The sequence below is a fragment of the Manacus candei genome, unplaced genomic scaffold (genome assembly GCF_025592945.1).
Source record: "Manacus candei isolate 608988 ecotype Guabito, Panama unplaced genomic scaffold, ASM2559294v1 h1tg000069l, whole genome shotgun sequence".
In the NCBI taxonomy this organism is placed as follows: domain Eukaryota; kingdom Metazoa; phylum Chordata; class Aves; order Passeriformes; family Pipridae; genus Manacus; species Manacus candei.
This window is the reverse complement of record NW_026138117.1, coordinates 3,681,970-3,698,335: the sequence shown is the minus strand read 5'-3', so window position 1 is coordinate 3,698,335 and position 16,366 is coordinate 3,681,970. Positions and strand designations below refer to the sequence as shown.

General features: G+C 42.1%; 1 protein-coding gene across 5 annotated transcripts in view; it reads left to right on the top strand.

Moving 5' to 3' along the window:
* The window catches only part of CRACDL (CRACD like), a 62,554-nt gene that overhangs the window by 24,190 nt on the left and 21,998 nt on the right, over window positions 1-16,366 (top strand). For all 5 annotated transcript variants that reach the window (XM_051806816.1, XM_051806811.1, XM_051806815.1 and 2 more), the window contains 2 exons: window positions 14,756-14,832; window positions 15,766-15,931. In XM_051806816.1, coding sequence (XP_051662776.1) covers window positions 14,766-14,832; window positions 15,766-15,931 — 233 coding nt within the window. In that variant the 5' untranslated portion in view covers window positions 14,756-14,765. The remainder of the gene's footprint in view (window positions 1-14,755; window positions 14,833-15,765; window positions 15,932-16,366) is intronic.

Genomic DNA, 16,366 nt, shown 5'->3' with positions numbered 1-16,366 from the left:
GCATTTGAATTTGAATTATTTTCAAAATCAGACTTTAATCAGCCTGTGAAGGGATTATATGGAGTGTTTGCCAGCAACAACGGAGGATTCAATGCTCTGTTCCCAAATTTTATCCTGAAACACCTATACGAAGCTCAAAGATATAAATGCACCAAAATATGCTGCTCCTCAGGAGAGTTTACCATATGAGAGAACTGAAAAAGTCCAGGCCATGCATGGAGTCCCTGCACTAGGAAGGGGCTGATAAGTGATAGTGATAGATCTTGCAAAAACACAGAGGTAAAGAGCCTTTGTGGGCAAAATAATTCATCACTGCCTTTGGACCTGCCCAAGGGATCAGAAAAGGCCAAGAAATGCTGGGACACTTCAAAGGTGTTGTGAGATTGGTCACTTTGGACATGAGTTTTAATTTGTTGCTGTAACTAGCTCTGTGCACACAGGTTTTTCACCTGCCTCCCTGGGAAAGCAAGCAAAGCATAGCAGTTTTGAAGCAGGGAGTTCCCTCCCCAAGAGTGATGGGATGACCCTGGAGGTCCGTGCCATGCCTGAGAGACAAGGTTGCTCCTAAATGAAACCTCTTCACTGGTTTTACTCTGCATCATCTGCCTTGGTAGGAATCAAGGCAGACCCACAGGAGGTGGGAGGAAAGCCCACGCGAGCAGCTTTTGTTTGCATAGCTTTGCTTTCTGAGCTTTGATTAGGAATAGTGCTCTGCTACCCTCTCTCCCAGTGGTGTCCCTTTCACTCCCCATGGGGAGATTATGTGCTTCTCTGTTCCACTTCCTACGTCTGGGCTCCTTCTAGTGTTTGAATGCCAATGTCATTTAATCTGTGAATGCTGCAGTACGTTTTGTTGTGCTCATTTAAATCAGGCATTGTACAGGCACAAGTAAAGGTGATGGCAGATGAGTGCTCTTTATGTCATGCTGGATTTCTGCTGCACTCTTGCACTATATCTGCCAAATTACAGGCAGGACATTTTTGAATTAATGACAAATATTTCCCAACAGTAGTTAGTTAAGTGCCTGCACATGTTAAATTAACCATAATAATCTTGTCATAGTCATGAATTAATAACCTGCATCTCATCAGGCTTTTGAGAATTGAAGTAAAACATTTGTGGTGTATTCAAAGAAGGGAGCCTGGGGACAAGTGTGATAAGTCTTCAAATGGCTCTACATTCCCATCGCCACCATTCTACCCCCTGTGCCAGTAAGCCCCAAAGGCTATACAGGAACCTGAAAATCACGTTTAGAAGGGGCAGAAAGGAAGAGATGCCCTCTGCACAGGGGTGTCTCTTGGAGTAAAGTGATTTAGACTTATTAATTCCTGAAGTGTCTTCCTCTTTCCATTGCCTAGAGGGAGATGCAGCCAGGGACAAATGTGCTCATGAGCGCTTTCTGCCAGAGATCTTAAACCAGTGAGGGGTTTTACAAGGAAAATGCTGCTCAGGTCAGAGGAGGATAGGGAGAACTTCTGTCCCAGTGGCAGAAATGAGAAGACGACTGAGGGTGAGTGTCGATGTGGGAGAAGGGAGACATTTCTCCCAGTGTATTCCCCACCAGTGGTCTATGGAACCCCTTCCTGGGGAGACCCAGGGAGCATGATCGAGTTCCCTTTGCCTCCTACATTTCACTACATCACAGGGTGCCATGGGGAGCTGGGCCCTAGACCAGAGAGGGCACCTCAGTCTGTGCCATTGGCTTCAGCAAAGCTCAGCCTGGAGCTGAGCACTGCTTCTGCATGGCAGACTGTCTGGTCCCTACTCTGAGACATGCTGCTTGAAGAACATTAGGAAAAGCATTTAATCTCTCTTATGTGGACAGATTTCGAGAGTTGGACTTACTTAGTCTAGAGAAGAGAAGAGTGAGAGGGGATCTCATAAATGCATATAAATATCTCAAAGGTGGGTGTCAAGATGATGGTGCCAGACTCTTTTTGGTGGTGCCCAGCAACAGGACAAGGAGCAGTGGCCATAAACTAAAACACAAGAAGTTTCACCTCAATATGAGGAAGAACTTCTTTACGTTTGAGGGTGGCAGAGCACTGGAACAGGCTGCCCATGGAGGTCGTTGAGTCTCCCTCTCTGGAGACTTTCAAAACCCACCCACCTGGACATGTTCCTGCGTCACCTGCTCTAGGTGACCCTGCCTTGCTGGGGGGGTTGGACCAGAGGTCCCTTCCAACCCTAATAATTCTGTGATTCCATGAAATGCTTTCTATTTCCCAGTCCAGGGGAATGAGTGGGCTCGTGCAGGTGGTGTAGGGTGCACTGGAGACTTGGCTCTAGATTTCTGTTGAGGTGGCAGTAAAAACTATTAAGCTGCATTCAGGGTTTTGACTTCCAAAAGTCTGTAACTCTGAAGTGGCAGCTGGAGGTTATACATGCAGAATGACTTGCCAGAGGTTATATTTGCTGAGATTATTGCTGCAGGGAAGGAGCAAAGGAGAAAACAAGAATCTGAGCAAGTGGCAGTTATTTCCATTTGCTTATATCCTTGCTTTGCAGCACAGATTGTGGTTTGGAGCACAGACCTGCAAGTATATGAGGAGACAAAAGCTACAAAGTATTTTCTGTCTTTCAAACACATGACAACAAATATGTCCTGAGTGGATAGTAAGAATTAAAAGTTTGGAAGTACATGTTGTGAGGGAGTAAATGACAAAAAGTTAGGGTACTTACATTTGTGAAATCCTGTTTTTCTTGTAGAATGTGGAGGAAGGTTCCAAACAATGATGAAAGGACTCAGCCATGACGTTTATTGTGGTGTGGGCAGAAAGCAACCTTCCAGTCTTTCCATGTAGGAAATTATTTGGGTTATGAAGACTGTCCAAATTAACTGCACTCCTACCTGAAATCCCTGAGGTAGTCATATATTACTGCGACCTTGTGTTAAAAATCTCATGCTCTTTTTTCTGGAAGCGATCTGAGTTTTACTCAGAGGGAAGAAAGATAAAGGAGCCCCTGGCTCCTCTGTCTCCCATCAGGGCTCAAGAAAATGATTATCAGTTGAAAGCTGAGAGGGCCTGAGTTAGGAAGAGTCAAAAGAGACTAAAGAAGGTCTTTTCCAAATAAGACCCTGCCACATGTACTGCCTCAGAGCAAGGCTTGTACAACAGTCAGACAAGAGGCTGTTCAGCTTTGCATTTGACCTGTGGGGTTTAATGCAACAGGAATGTGGAATGTGTTTACAAGGTAGCAGTTATTGCTGAAATATGTGAGCACTGTTGCCCGGGGAAATTTCAGAGGATTGAGATTGTGCTGACAGTGGCTGTACCTCTTGGACAGACCGTGTGGATGTAGGGGAGGAAGCTGGCCTCAGAGTCTGCAGAGTACAGAGGGAGTGCAGGGGATGATGCTCCCCTTCCCCACCATGTCCTGCTGCCATCCCGTGGCTTCAGATGGATCTTACTCCATCCTTGCCGCTCCTTCGTGCTAAGATGACCCAGGAGGGTGAACCAGTCCTTGGGCTGAAGACATGGCTTCTTGTTATCCCTGCATCCGAGGTGACTCCAGGTTAGCACACGACTGCAGCTGGTTCAGCAGAGTGGTGTGGGCTGATATGAGGTAAAGCTGAGGACTGAGGGCCCCTGATGGCACCTTTCACGAGCAGCTCCTGGAAATCAACCTGCTTATGTTCTGGCTAGTCTCAGCTGGCTGGCTGGTGTATCTCTGCCTGGAAGGGCTCTGGCTTCTCTTAGAAACATTTATTTAATTCTCTTTGCATTCCCTACTTTCTTTCTTTCCCCCCCCCCCCCCCCTTCTACTTTAAATATACAGTATTAAAACTATTCTGCACATGGTTCATAGATGATCACAATAATTATTTCATCCTTCCCGCACAGGAATTCCCGAGGAAGCTGGTAAAGCCCAGTTTAGTCTCTTTATTTCGTTCACTTTCCTTTTTAATTTTGCCCAAAGCAGACTCTAATTTTAATCACACTAACAGCAAAATATTTGGAAGTAGGCCTGGGATATAACTATATTCTGTGTTCAAATGAACACGACATTTTAAAAGATTTGTCATTAACTTTCAAAGAAACTTAATAAAACTGTTAAAATGACACTGTTGACTACACCACTCATTATATACCTGCGAAAGTTGGGCCAAGTTCAGCTCTAGATGTTAGCAACTGAATTCCTTGTCTGGTTAACTTGGCCCACCGAGTTGCCTTCAGAACAGCAGATAAAGCTGAACAGGGATGTCATTCCGGGTACTGCTAAACACTTTCTGCATCTTAAACTCCCATTAACCTCTGCACTGTACAAGAACACACTTACATTAGGCTAATTAATGGGGCAGCAGGTGTCAGCGAGCCATTGCTCAGAGCTTGCTGTGGTTGCAGGGGAATCTTTCTCTTTCTTTACCACAAAGTAAGTGCGTGTGTGTACAGAGGTGTACAGACAATTAATTGTATTCATGGTTCAAAAAAGCAAGGAAGGATCAATGAAAGCCCTGTTATATTTCCTTGAATTTAAAAGCACTGAGACCTTTATAACAATGTTGGTATTCCTACTCATTCTGAATACCAAAAGACCTGGTATAATTATTTTTGTGAAATAGCTTCAGGAACGTTCCCAATGCTGAATTCAACAGTAATTGCAATTGCGACGTGTAGAATCAAATGTAATTTTGTTCTAACTAAAGCAAGACATTTTACTTTATTTTTATTGCTTTCCTAGGAGAGGCACAGTGAATTTTTAATACGCCACTGACCCTTGACTCTGAGTGACGTTAGCCTGCTATTGTACAAAAACTATGAACTTCTTCAGAACATTATTAACCAAAGTACTCTATGTGAACACTCTGTATTATTTAAGTTAAAAATACAGATTGTGCTTCTGTCAGTAAAGATGGCTGGTACAAACCTAAAACTCCGGTAGTATGTTGAGCTGTTTGTGCTCCTAAATATAGCCGAGGATCTCTGGTAGGGAGCTAGCTGGGGGAGGTCTTGTGTCTTTGTGTGAAACAGCTATGCCTTTATTATCCCTGCATGCTGAGGAAGAAGTAGAGCCAATGTGACTTTTTTTACTTTAACAGATCTTAATAACAGTGCTTTCCATGTGGGTAGAATAGATCTCCTGGCCCCTTTATTAAATCACAAAAAATAAAGAACTGAAAGCAAGAAGGAAAGGGTTACTGCATAGGAATAAGACATTTCACATGAGTTTGCTTTATTATTTGCCAATGCAAAACTCCATCCCCCGCCCCCCTTCCTGTAATTCTTCTGTATGGTTGTTTGCTTTGCTTTGTTTTTGGTTTGTTGGTTTTTTTCGTTTGTTTAAAGAAAGCATGCAAGTCAAGGTAAGCCTTTTCCCATTAATGAAATACGACCTTTGTCAAGGTGTATACCCTCAAGTTACCGAGCACTATCAGGGAAGAAAAGTTCCCTTCACCCTTCTGGGGGGAATGGTCTATTCCCTGTTCTGTACAGGACATCAGACTGGGCAATCCTAGGTGTGCCTTCTGACCTCTTATGTTTGTGCTTTCTGTAGCAATGCACTGTTTTAAAAACAAAAAGCTCCCTATTCAAAAGCTGCTTGGGAGGAAAGTTTATTTTATGGAGTGTTTCTCACTTCTCCCAGAAATGCTGGAGAAAGGAAGGACTGTTAATTCTTGAAGAAAAAAACAGGTAGGAATGCAAGGTTTCCCTCCCATCCTTTGGAAATGCATTTTTCTTGTAATAGAGAAAGGAATGCGCTGTTGGCAGGGGTGTGGCAGAAGGGCTGGTGAGGATCCAGCAAGAGAATCTGCACAGCCTTTGGAATAACAGAGGCAGATGCACCAGAGAGGAGTTTGGGGTGGTAAGACAAAGGAAAACACACATTGCCCAAGAGCAGTGAAAGAAGCAGGTGAAAACAACTGAATACCCAGAAAGCCCATTGAAAGGCTTGGGAAGATGCACCTTCTGCATCTTCCGTTTTTCCTGTTGTAGCCTCTAAAGCCTCACATGGTGTTCATGGCAGGCCTTGCCCTGTTTGCACAAAGGCTCAGATGTTTGCCATGCAGCAAACTTTATCCTATCTTCCTTTTAGGAGGTATTGTATTACTTGACATCCTGTGATCTCTTCTCTCAGTGATCACAGGGATATCCAGCACCACCTTATATTTACACCATATGCAGCAGGGATTTGAGTGATAGATGCGAGTACTGCAAAGGCAAGGGCTGGTGCAAAAAGTCAGTAGTGTGTCAGTAGTTACTCATAACTGGTCCATGTGCCACAGCTTCCTACTCCTCCACCTCCACTAATGTTTGGGGTGGAGGAGTAGCAAACTGTGGCACAAGGAACAGGACTGGAAGAGATTATGTGCTGGTGCAGCTAACTTTTGTTAGCCATTTCTGAAAGAAAGGGCAAATCAATCACAGCTAGCTCTATTAATTTTGACAGTGACTGGGAACAGGATTGGAGGATCCCTAAATGGCAGAGTTTTAAAAGAGAACATTGACTCTGTGTTCAGGCTGGGTGCTCTCACTTGGATGCTGGCCTAGGACCTGTGCAGCCACAGAGAGGATGCTGGCAGCAAAGCTATGTGCAGCCAGCCTTGCTCTGAGCATGAGGAGTGGCTCTCCCCACACCAGTGTGGTTGTGCAATATGCAAATTTTCTTTTAACATGAGAGCATGCTACATGGGTAGCATTAGCTGGAGAAAAATGTTAGTCACAAGCAAAGAAACAAAACCTTTTATTTGCCAATAATGCAGATAAGAAAAGATTGGGAAAGTGTACCAGCTTCAGTGTGAGACAGATAAAGATGGATAGCAAACTGTCAATCATTTAGACAGCAAATCATTTGTGAAAATACTATATTCTGAAGATGATGTCCCCATGGACATCAGTTGGCATAAACAAGTAGGTGCTAACAGCATCTGCACTAAATTATTAAAACAAGCAGAGAACACATGAAGTCAGAGACTTTGGGAAGTAGTAGTTTTTGCTTGCTAATTCACAACATTTGAACAAAATGGAACGAAGTGATTGTCTGCCCAACTTTGAAAACAAAAGTCAAAGTCATATACAAAAAGTGAAAGGGTGTTTTTTTTCTTGGTTTGACATGAAGTTTATTTTTGATAGTTTATATAGATTTTGTAGTGAAAACCAATGCAGTTTTCTCAGAAAATGTCTTCTTTAGTTAAATTATTTTTAATAATCCAAAAAGGATGGGGACAAAGCTAGAATATGTACAGATCCTGTATAGGTGCTGACATATGGTAGAAAGGCAGGGTGACCCTTCAGTCACAGTGCTGGGAGTCTGGATATAACTCTTAGGATGGCTGTGTGTGTGTAAGCATGCACTTCGGTGCATTTGTTCACTTGATTTAAAAATTGGAGGCAGAATAAAAAATGAAAAGTGAAACTCCTTTGACATAAAGAAAGGCTTGGAACAGGAAGATGTATGGCTTTGGAAATGGGGTTGAAGTTGTTATCAAATTCTCCTGTCCTTTTTGTGAGCTTTTTGGATGTGTTTCTACAAACTTAATTGGATTCCCAGAGACTTGCCTCTCACTCATGTGGACACTCCTAATACTTGGACTCATATATGCTCTGCTAGCTCAGGGATAGCACTTCACTATGCTTCCTAGACCTTCTGTTGCTGGAGCAGGGGTAGAGAGGAGAGGTTTATGTTTATCTTAGTAACATAAGCTCAAGATGATGGATGACTTTTGGAAAGGATTTTATAATTGGGCACACTGTGAGAGATTTAGTTTTGTCTAGGCCTCAAGCATTATCACTTGGGAGCACTGAAGGTTGTTTGGGAGCTTGAAAGGAGGGGTTGATGCTGGGATCTCTGTTAATAGGAGAAAGTGTCAAGGCTATGTAATATCAGTTGGAATTTATGAGAAAAGGCCAGGTCTTCCTCTCATGTGAAATAATTTCTGTAAATTCAGATTTTTTTAACTCCTTGTGTTTCTTTGTCAACTAGAAAAGGAATATTCTTATACAACAAAGAAATGAAAGGTGTAAATCATTTGGTTAAACTGATTTTTTTGAATACACACTCCTGAGTGTACTGGCACTTGGGAGGGATAGAAAGGGGAATAAAAACCCATCGTGCTGCTATATTCCATCTTTATTCTCTGCGGTAACATAGTCTCAGCTGTATTTCTTGTGTCACAGCTTACCTAGAAAGGACCTGAGAAGGATGAAGGAAAGTGGAAAAAGTCTCTGCTGGGAGAAGCCCAATATAGCAAAAAATACTGTTATAAATGGGTAATATTTAGCAATTTATCGTCAGACATTTTTAGCTTATAAAAACTCATAATAAATTGATAAACCAGGTACCTCTGGTATTCCATTGTGAAAAAATTCACACATATAATGTGGGGAGGGGAAAAAAAGAAGAAAGGGGTGCAACTGCCAGCGGTGTGGTAAATCTTGCCCTTCCTAACATGGGAGAAGTGATGCAGGCTGCTTCTTTAGGATGCAAATCCTGCTGAGTCTTCAGATCAGAGGATGATTTAATTAAGTGATGGACTTCAGTAAATCCTTGGGGAAACTGGAAATGAGAAAGCTCGGCAGTCCTGCTGTGCAGCCAAGCCTCTAGATCCAAGCATAAGTGCACAGTGAATACCCCCCATCCCAGTGGGTGCTGATTCAAAGCTGCTGGATTTTTGTCAGTTATTTCGTTGCACAGCTGTTAAATTTGTAGACCATCATAGATTTTAAACAAAGCTTTGAGGAAGAAAAAATTTAGCTCCAGAGCAAAAAATCAAATCTCCTTTTACATCAGGGAATTAAGAAAGTGAGAAGCAGTTATAGTCATACCAAGGGTAAATTCTGGACTTTGGGGGTTTTTTTGTTTCTCCTCCTAAGTATCGCATTTTAATCAAATCTTTCCTGTGATGAATGTATTAATACTGGAGGGTTTGTTATAGACGTTGAGCAAAAAGCTTGAAAGATTGAAAACCTGCCTAAAGATATTGTTAAAATACATTAAACTGAAGGAAAAAAGGGAAGATATAGATAGAACAGTTCTTTGAGTTTATATATTTGGGAAAGAAAATAGAGTTATCTCCTGATGGTGGGTATTGAACAGGTGAAAACCAATGTTCCTCTGCAGTGTTCAACAAAGGAAGCATTTAAAAGGAAAACCAGCTTTCCCCCATGTTAATAAAAATGTTATCATAAATTTTAAGGTAGAAATGCATATGATTGTCTACAGCTAGGTTTGGTGAGATGCTAAGCCAGGCAGCGCCTGCTTGCAGAGCATCATAGAAGGATCTCTGGCAGCTGCTGGATGCTCAGTGGGGGCCAGTATCTCTTTCCACTGTGTTGGGATATTGCTCCTATGGAAACCTCCCTTGGCAAAACTCTCAAGCAAGTGGTTGTCTCAGCTTCAGTATTTGCTTAAAACCAAAGTTTGCTAAAAATGGATTTGTTGACTTCCGAGGATTTTTCTGAAAACCTGACCACCAGCACACTACTGCCCAAGTGCTTTGCAAGTTCTTCCAGTCCCCTCTGCTGCCTGCTGATTCCCCCTGCCACCATCCTCAGGTTAAGGAAGCATCTGTGATGCAAACGAATTTCCCCTTGGTAATAGGAGCCACAAAACTCCTCCCTCACCCTTGGTACAGGGCAGGTGGCCACGCCTCACTGTCCTGGTTATAGTGTGTGTTTGCACAACATAATGACTGCTGCCAGGGCTGCTGCCTCCTTCTCCTCCGTGTCAGCCACCATCAGCCTGGGAGAGTCACACCCAACCGCAGGTTTGAGCTGGAAACTTGCCTTTTCAGCTGAAAACCAAATCCTTACAATTGCATGCTGAGTTGAGGGGTAGTTTTTATAAAAGCCTTACAGTCATACCACTGCAAAACCAGTATTGCTTACCTGACCCAAATGTCTGAGACCATAATTTAAAATAACCAGTTCCTTGCTGGGGATATCAGCCTCTAGGTTCCTGTGCAGGAGGCAAAGGCCACTGGTACTTGCTCCCTATGTCACCTCCTGCACTCTTGGTGCCACTGACCTGCACCCTGAGCTGCTTTCTGCTTCACTCCAGAGTTATCTTACCTGGACAGCCTTCCTCCCTGCACGCAGCCTGGGTCTCTTTGGCAGCTCTCCCATAGCAAAGCAGACAAATCATGCCCCAGGTGACACTGAGCTGTTGAGGGATGACTCTAGCAGTGCTGGTGGGATCTGGTGTTATGGAAATTACACAGGCCAGCCACCATAACTGGTTTTGACTAGTTTTCCACTGAACCAATAAGCTGAGAGACTCCTCTATAAAAGTACATTTTATTAATAGTGCTACAGCCTGAGCTGGGCATCTCCCAAGAAGGTCCTTAAACAAAGAAATCCCTGGATGACCTGCTAAAGCAGTATATGGACAAACAGTATCTTTCAAACAATCTTCATGTGTCTTGCTTGGCAAGTGATGAATCAGTTACGTATTGTACAAGTCTAGAACCTCAGGTAGTATATTATCTTTCTAATTTTCTCTTTATCACGCTGGCATGTGATCCTTAAAATAGTTTCAGTTGTCAGAGGCAGCTTGGTCCACAAATACACTTGCTGCTGTATTTTATTACAGTAAATAATAATATATTATTAAAATTCTGGAGAGTCATTCCTCAACAAAACCTGTTACAGTCTTTCTCAGTAGTTGCTAAGTGTTCCTCTGGCCTCTGTCTACATTCCTGTAATTCAGCTGAATTTACTCGTCTCCTCACAAGCTCTAATCACATTTATCAGATCTCTAAACACTGTTTGGCAATTACTTCTGATTATTACAAGCCTGACCAGCATCAACCTGAGGCCAGAAATCTGACCAGCCTCTGGCAGTAGGGTCAACTTCATGTTTTTTTCAAATGTCTCATCTTGCTCATGTAGATGGAACAACTCCCTCAGCAACAGGCCAGCATTGGCCCAGGATGGATCATATCCAGAACAATTAATATAAAGTAATGATGCATATCAGCCTTAACCTAGGCATGTGATTTCCACACATAACCAAATCCCCAGGACTCCAGGGGTGATGGGTGTGTACATATGTAACATTTGAGGTGTGGGAGGAACGTTTCACACAAAATACATGCACCCCACCACCACTGGCTCCATTGTGATAGGATTAAGGGTAACATTAGACACCACAGGGTAAAGCCCAGCAGAAGCATTGAGGACAGCAGAAGTAACTGGTGAGGAACCTGCAAGCAATACAGAGGTAGAAGTGTAGGGTGGTGCTGAGACTGGCTCTGCAGGCATCTTGGTTAAATTACAATTGCTGCAGCTAAGGTTCTTCCTCAAGGCTTTCATATTCATTTGCTACCATCTTCTTCATGGTGGTCATATGCCCAATTATCCCATACATACCAATAATCCATTTGCTGCAGTTTTTCATTTTCCAAAATTTCCTGTAGCATAGCCACCTTTTTAAATTCAAAACATCCTTAATGGGGCCATACCCCCGCTCTTCTAAGTGCTGGCCAGTCTTCCTTATGCAATGTTATTGCTGATTTTTTTGATAGACCTGCAGTGACATCTATTTTCCTTCATTTTTCTGGTACTTTGGCTGAGGGCATCCCTTTCTCTGTCCTGGGTGTGTTCCCCATAACTGTATGTAAAATCCATGCACCTTATGAGGATAAGACCTGCCACATGCTTCTCCTAGCATGCTTCCAAGGTGGGACTCAAACCCACCTGGACCCAGAACACCTAGAATTTAGTAGCAGAATTTTAACACTCACTGATTGGTGCCTCCTATCCCATAAGTTCCCAGGTGAAGTCACTCAGAGGATCTGATGGCTGTTGCCTAGAGTCCCACTGCATTGCCAGACTTACAAAAACTATACATGCCAGCCATCATAGTAGGGTTTTACTCTATGTTTCTGCTGAATTGATAAGCTGAGAGGTAGATTTCTCTATAAAAGTAATTTTTTATTAATGCAACTGTAGCTTGAGCTGGGTGCCTCCAAAGGGGGAACCTCAAACCAAGAAACCCCTGGGCAATTATACCCTTGCAGTCTAAATTCCTCACCCTTCATGCAGCAGTTCAGATCAGTAGTAATATTAGGGTCTGGGGTCTTCCTGTTCTGCTTTGTGTCCTTTCACTGCCTCTAGGCGAGACATTTCTTATCTCTAAAGCTGCAGTTTCTGTTCATGAAAGTAGCTTCTGTATCTTCTGTCTTGACCTGGCTCTGCGGCCTTCTTTTACTTGACTAGATAAAGTTCAACATGTCTAGGTGAAAATTCACAGCTTGCGGCCTAAGGCTTCAGCAAATTTAGCTCCTGATGCTCAGCAAGTTATGCTAAACAAGTTCTATATGAGCAGTTTACCAAATTGCCCAAGGTGGGCCAAGCACCTCACTTCTTCTCACAAGCCGACGCTCCAGCTCTGCGCCTTTGCAAGAGACATGCTCAAAAGCACAGTGTCGACAGGCTGCCTTCCTTGAGTCTTGGGTATTTCTTGGGAAGACACAGTAATTCTTAAAAAAAAGTTAGAAAACAGCAAAAACGTGGCAGACCTGAGGAATTGCTGCATGAGGACAGAAGGGTGAGGATCTTGCTTCAAGACACGTGGCTGGCAACGGGAGAGCTCATAAGGGTTCAATGTCCTTCTGTTTCTTTTAAGTGGGGAGATGTGTGCTGCACCCCTGGCCACATATCAATGTCCCTGAATGTTTGGGGCACCCAGTGGAAACATTCTTTGTGACCTCAATGTCACAAATCAGTCACACAAATTTTCTCACACATTATGGTGGAGCTAACTTTTTTTTTTAATTGGTTTTATTCTCTAGAAATTTGGCTGCCAAGGTTTGGGATGTGATAGGACAGCAACACAATTCTGGTTTGTCAGAAACGTAATATACTATCTGATTGAATTTTGCCAGAGGGAACTGGTTCATACTTGCCTGCATGTTTCAAACTAACATTTTCATTGTGTGGGTATTTATCCCCCAGTGGTTTTGCTACTGAGCACTAGAGAAGTATGGTATATGAACATTTGGATAAAAAAAACCCAAATACCCTCACCTGAGTGCAGCTGGATGCAGTGGGGCTCTGCCAGTGGGCCACAGATGGGGACGTGAGTTATGTTGTCCGTATAGAGACTGACTGTAGGATCCCAGTTCTGGATGCATGTAGCTTATAGATGCTTATAGATGCTTACAGATGCTACAGGGCATGCATATGACAGCTGAAGCTTTAAAGATACTGATTTACACTCTACCATTGCTACTGCAATGTGACAACATGAATCTGAGACACCCTGTTGAATAATTGACAGGATATACTGCAGCCCACAATACGTGTCTATCTTTCACCTCCCAGTGGGCATTTACTTTAAAAATAAAGGTATCCTAGAATCATAGAATGGTTTGTGTTGGAATGGACCATAAAAATCATCTAGTTCCAACCCCCCTCCCATGGGCAGGACACCTTCCACTAGACGAGGTTGCTCAAAGCCCCATCCAGCCTGGCATTGAACACTTCCAGGGATGGGGCATCCACAACTTCTCTGGGCAACCTGTTCCAGTGCCACACCACTAGAGTCGGTTCCTTACTAATTCTCCTTACATTTCCAACCAAAAATTGTTCGTGTTTGTGTTTAATTCTGATTTGTTTTCCCAACGGGTGGTGGCAGGGGGTGTTGTACAACCAGGGTGTGGGTCCGGCTGTCATAGAAGCCCTGGAGCCTCTGGGCAGCAGAGGGGCCTTTGCTGTGGCTGCCATGCAGGCATTTGTCACAACCCAGCTCAAGTGGCTGCTGACGGTTCAGGTGATGTGTTGTGTTTTAGATTTGAGTAATAAATGTTTCATTCCCATTTCACTAACTCTTTGAATTTACGAACCTTGTTACTTAAGTCTCCTGGTGCTTCAGGGGATCAAAACAACCACAGTGTATTCACCCTCCTATCCAGCTTGCAGCATGAGCATCTGTCACCACAACAGCCCAAAGAGTGACTCTGCAGCATTTAACTCACTACCCAGTCAATGGCATCTGTGACTTTATTCTGCCCTGACCATGAAATTATGACTCTTCAGATGAAGAAAACACAAACAGACTACTGCTCTGGAAATGCAGTTTAAATTACAGATAAACTGTCTTCAGGCTTGGGACATGTACGATTTTGGAAATATTTTTTAATTTAGGAACCTTAATAAGCAAAGTGATATTTTACTTCCAAAAACCAAAGAGGAGAGAAGAAAATAAGAAAATTAATTGTTTTGTTTTACTTGTATTTTTCTGTTGTCTGTACGAAGTATTTGGAAGAGTCGTTACCTTTTCACAAGTTGCTTAAAAAAGAAGGAAAACTACAATCTGTAGAATGCTTCAAATTGGTTGTAAATAAAGGAGGAATACATGGGGTTCTTCACTATTGTTACTTGTACACTTAAGCATATGCTGTAACTATCATTTTGTCTGTGGTCCTGAATAGGCTCAGAAAGGGAGAATCAAAGAAGCCCACCTCCTCTGATGCATATTTTTAGAAGCATTCCAGAATTCTCCAGTTTTCAGACCGGAGGGGCTAGTTGGTCAGCTGAACTGTCATGTACTATTGTCTGCTGAAAGTGGAAATAGTTTGTGGAATTTATTATACCTTAGCCTAATAAGTATCACATGGGATACTTTTACATTTTATGTATATTTATTTATATACACACATATATTTAGGCATGTATGTAGACATATGTAAACTTACACATCCTATTTTATATTTTTATATTTTAGTAGCTTGTCTGTATGTATGTACACACATATATAGTGAAGTACTGTTATTTTGTTGATATGGCTAACACTTTTTTCCACCTCCTTTAGTGATCGTAGCATGAGTTCCTCGAGGATAATGGACCCTAAGATGCGAGAGGCTGAAGGAGATGGAGAGGACAATTCAGGTAGAATTGCGCCCTTTCCCAGTGAATGAAAAGTGCTATGATTTCTTGAGCTTCAAGGCTTTAGCTCTAACAGAGAAGTGAATCTGTTTGTTTAGAGAATACGTTCTGCCTTTCTCTTCTCCTGTTTCCAAGAGCTGTTATATTTTTTTTACCTTTTCAGTGGCTTGAAATAAGATTTTTGTAGCATCTTGTGATGAAGCTAACTTTTTTATCCAGCAAGATCCGCGAGTAAGTGAAATGGTGACAGGGATGCCTCACAGGGCTGTCATGCCAACTTAAACGGGACAAGCACAAGTTGTTGGAATGTCCCATGCAAAACACTGATTTAATTTTAAATAGTTTCCTTCACAGAGCTTGCAACTGATCCTAATTCAGGTCTTTCCTCACTGAGCAGACTAGAATTGCTTTTCAAGGTTATTGCTTGATTTTTAGTTGTGATCCACTGAGTCTTGTAATTAGCATTCAAAATATTCTGGGATGTATTATAAAACCAACACTTTAAAAGCATTTGCCTCCCGACAGTGCACATTCACCTATGTATGCCTTTTCTACATTTAAATTGGTTTTGGTAGCACTGCCCTTATCATCACTGTTTAGCTTGCTGAACAAAGGCAGTGAGTTTCGAAGTTGTAATTTCTTTTCTGTATCCCAGGCTGTTAAGACCAAATTTTTCCTTCACAGTTTAATTACCTGAAGAAGCAAGTAGAAACTCTATTAGGAATGATTCTACACCATCAGTTATTTTTTATGTCTCATAAACATTGCAATCTATTCTTCAAGATAATAGTAATTTCATGCTAACAGTATAGTCTTGAAAGACATTAATGCAAGAGTGGACTGTATTGCATTTTCCAGGAAATTATAAAGGAATTATCATTGTTCCAAAATTTGCATACGCTGCTAGTTGCTTCTTATTTATGTTTCTTCACTTAGGAAAGAAAAAATCAAAGTTCAAATCTTTCAAAAAGTTTTTTGGTAAAAAGAAAAGGAAAGAGACACCATCTTCTGCAAGGAGCAATCTGAAGTTGTGTCAGTCAGCAAGTGATGTTGCGGCCTCTCACGACATGCGCATTAATTATGACTCTGAAGATGAACTTGAGTAAGTCTTTGGACTCTCCCTGGTAAACAAATATAAAACTGCTACAATGTTTGTAGATTTAAGACACCCCAAAATTGCCTTCTCTTGTTCAGCATGGTGAATTTTCAAGCAGTTCCTTTTTCTAGGAAAGTGCAAATTAAAATGGCTGATGCAAGACAAATCAGAAGGTAATTGGATAGAGTGCAGCAAGAAATATTAATTAAAAAAGCTTTCCTTTAATCATAAACAAGGCTTTGGTTGTCATTTCAAAAGAATGTCATTCCCATCTTGAAAAATTAATTAGATACTCAACTTATATCCTACCAGGATTGCCTTATGCCCCTAAAATATAACTCCTAAGGATTTTTAAAGAAATTCAGTTGCCTAACCATTTATGCCAGGTTTTTGAAAGCAAGGAAGGAGTAAGGGGATGACTGCAAATGAAGTCAGCAGGAA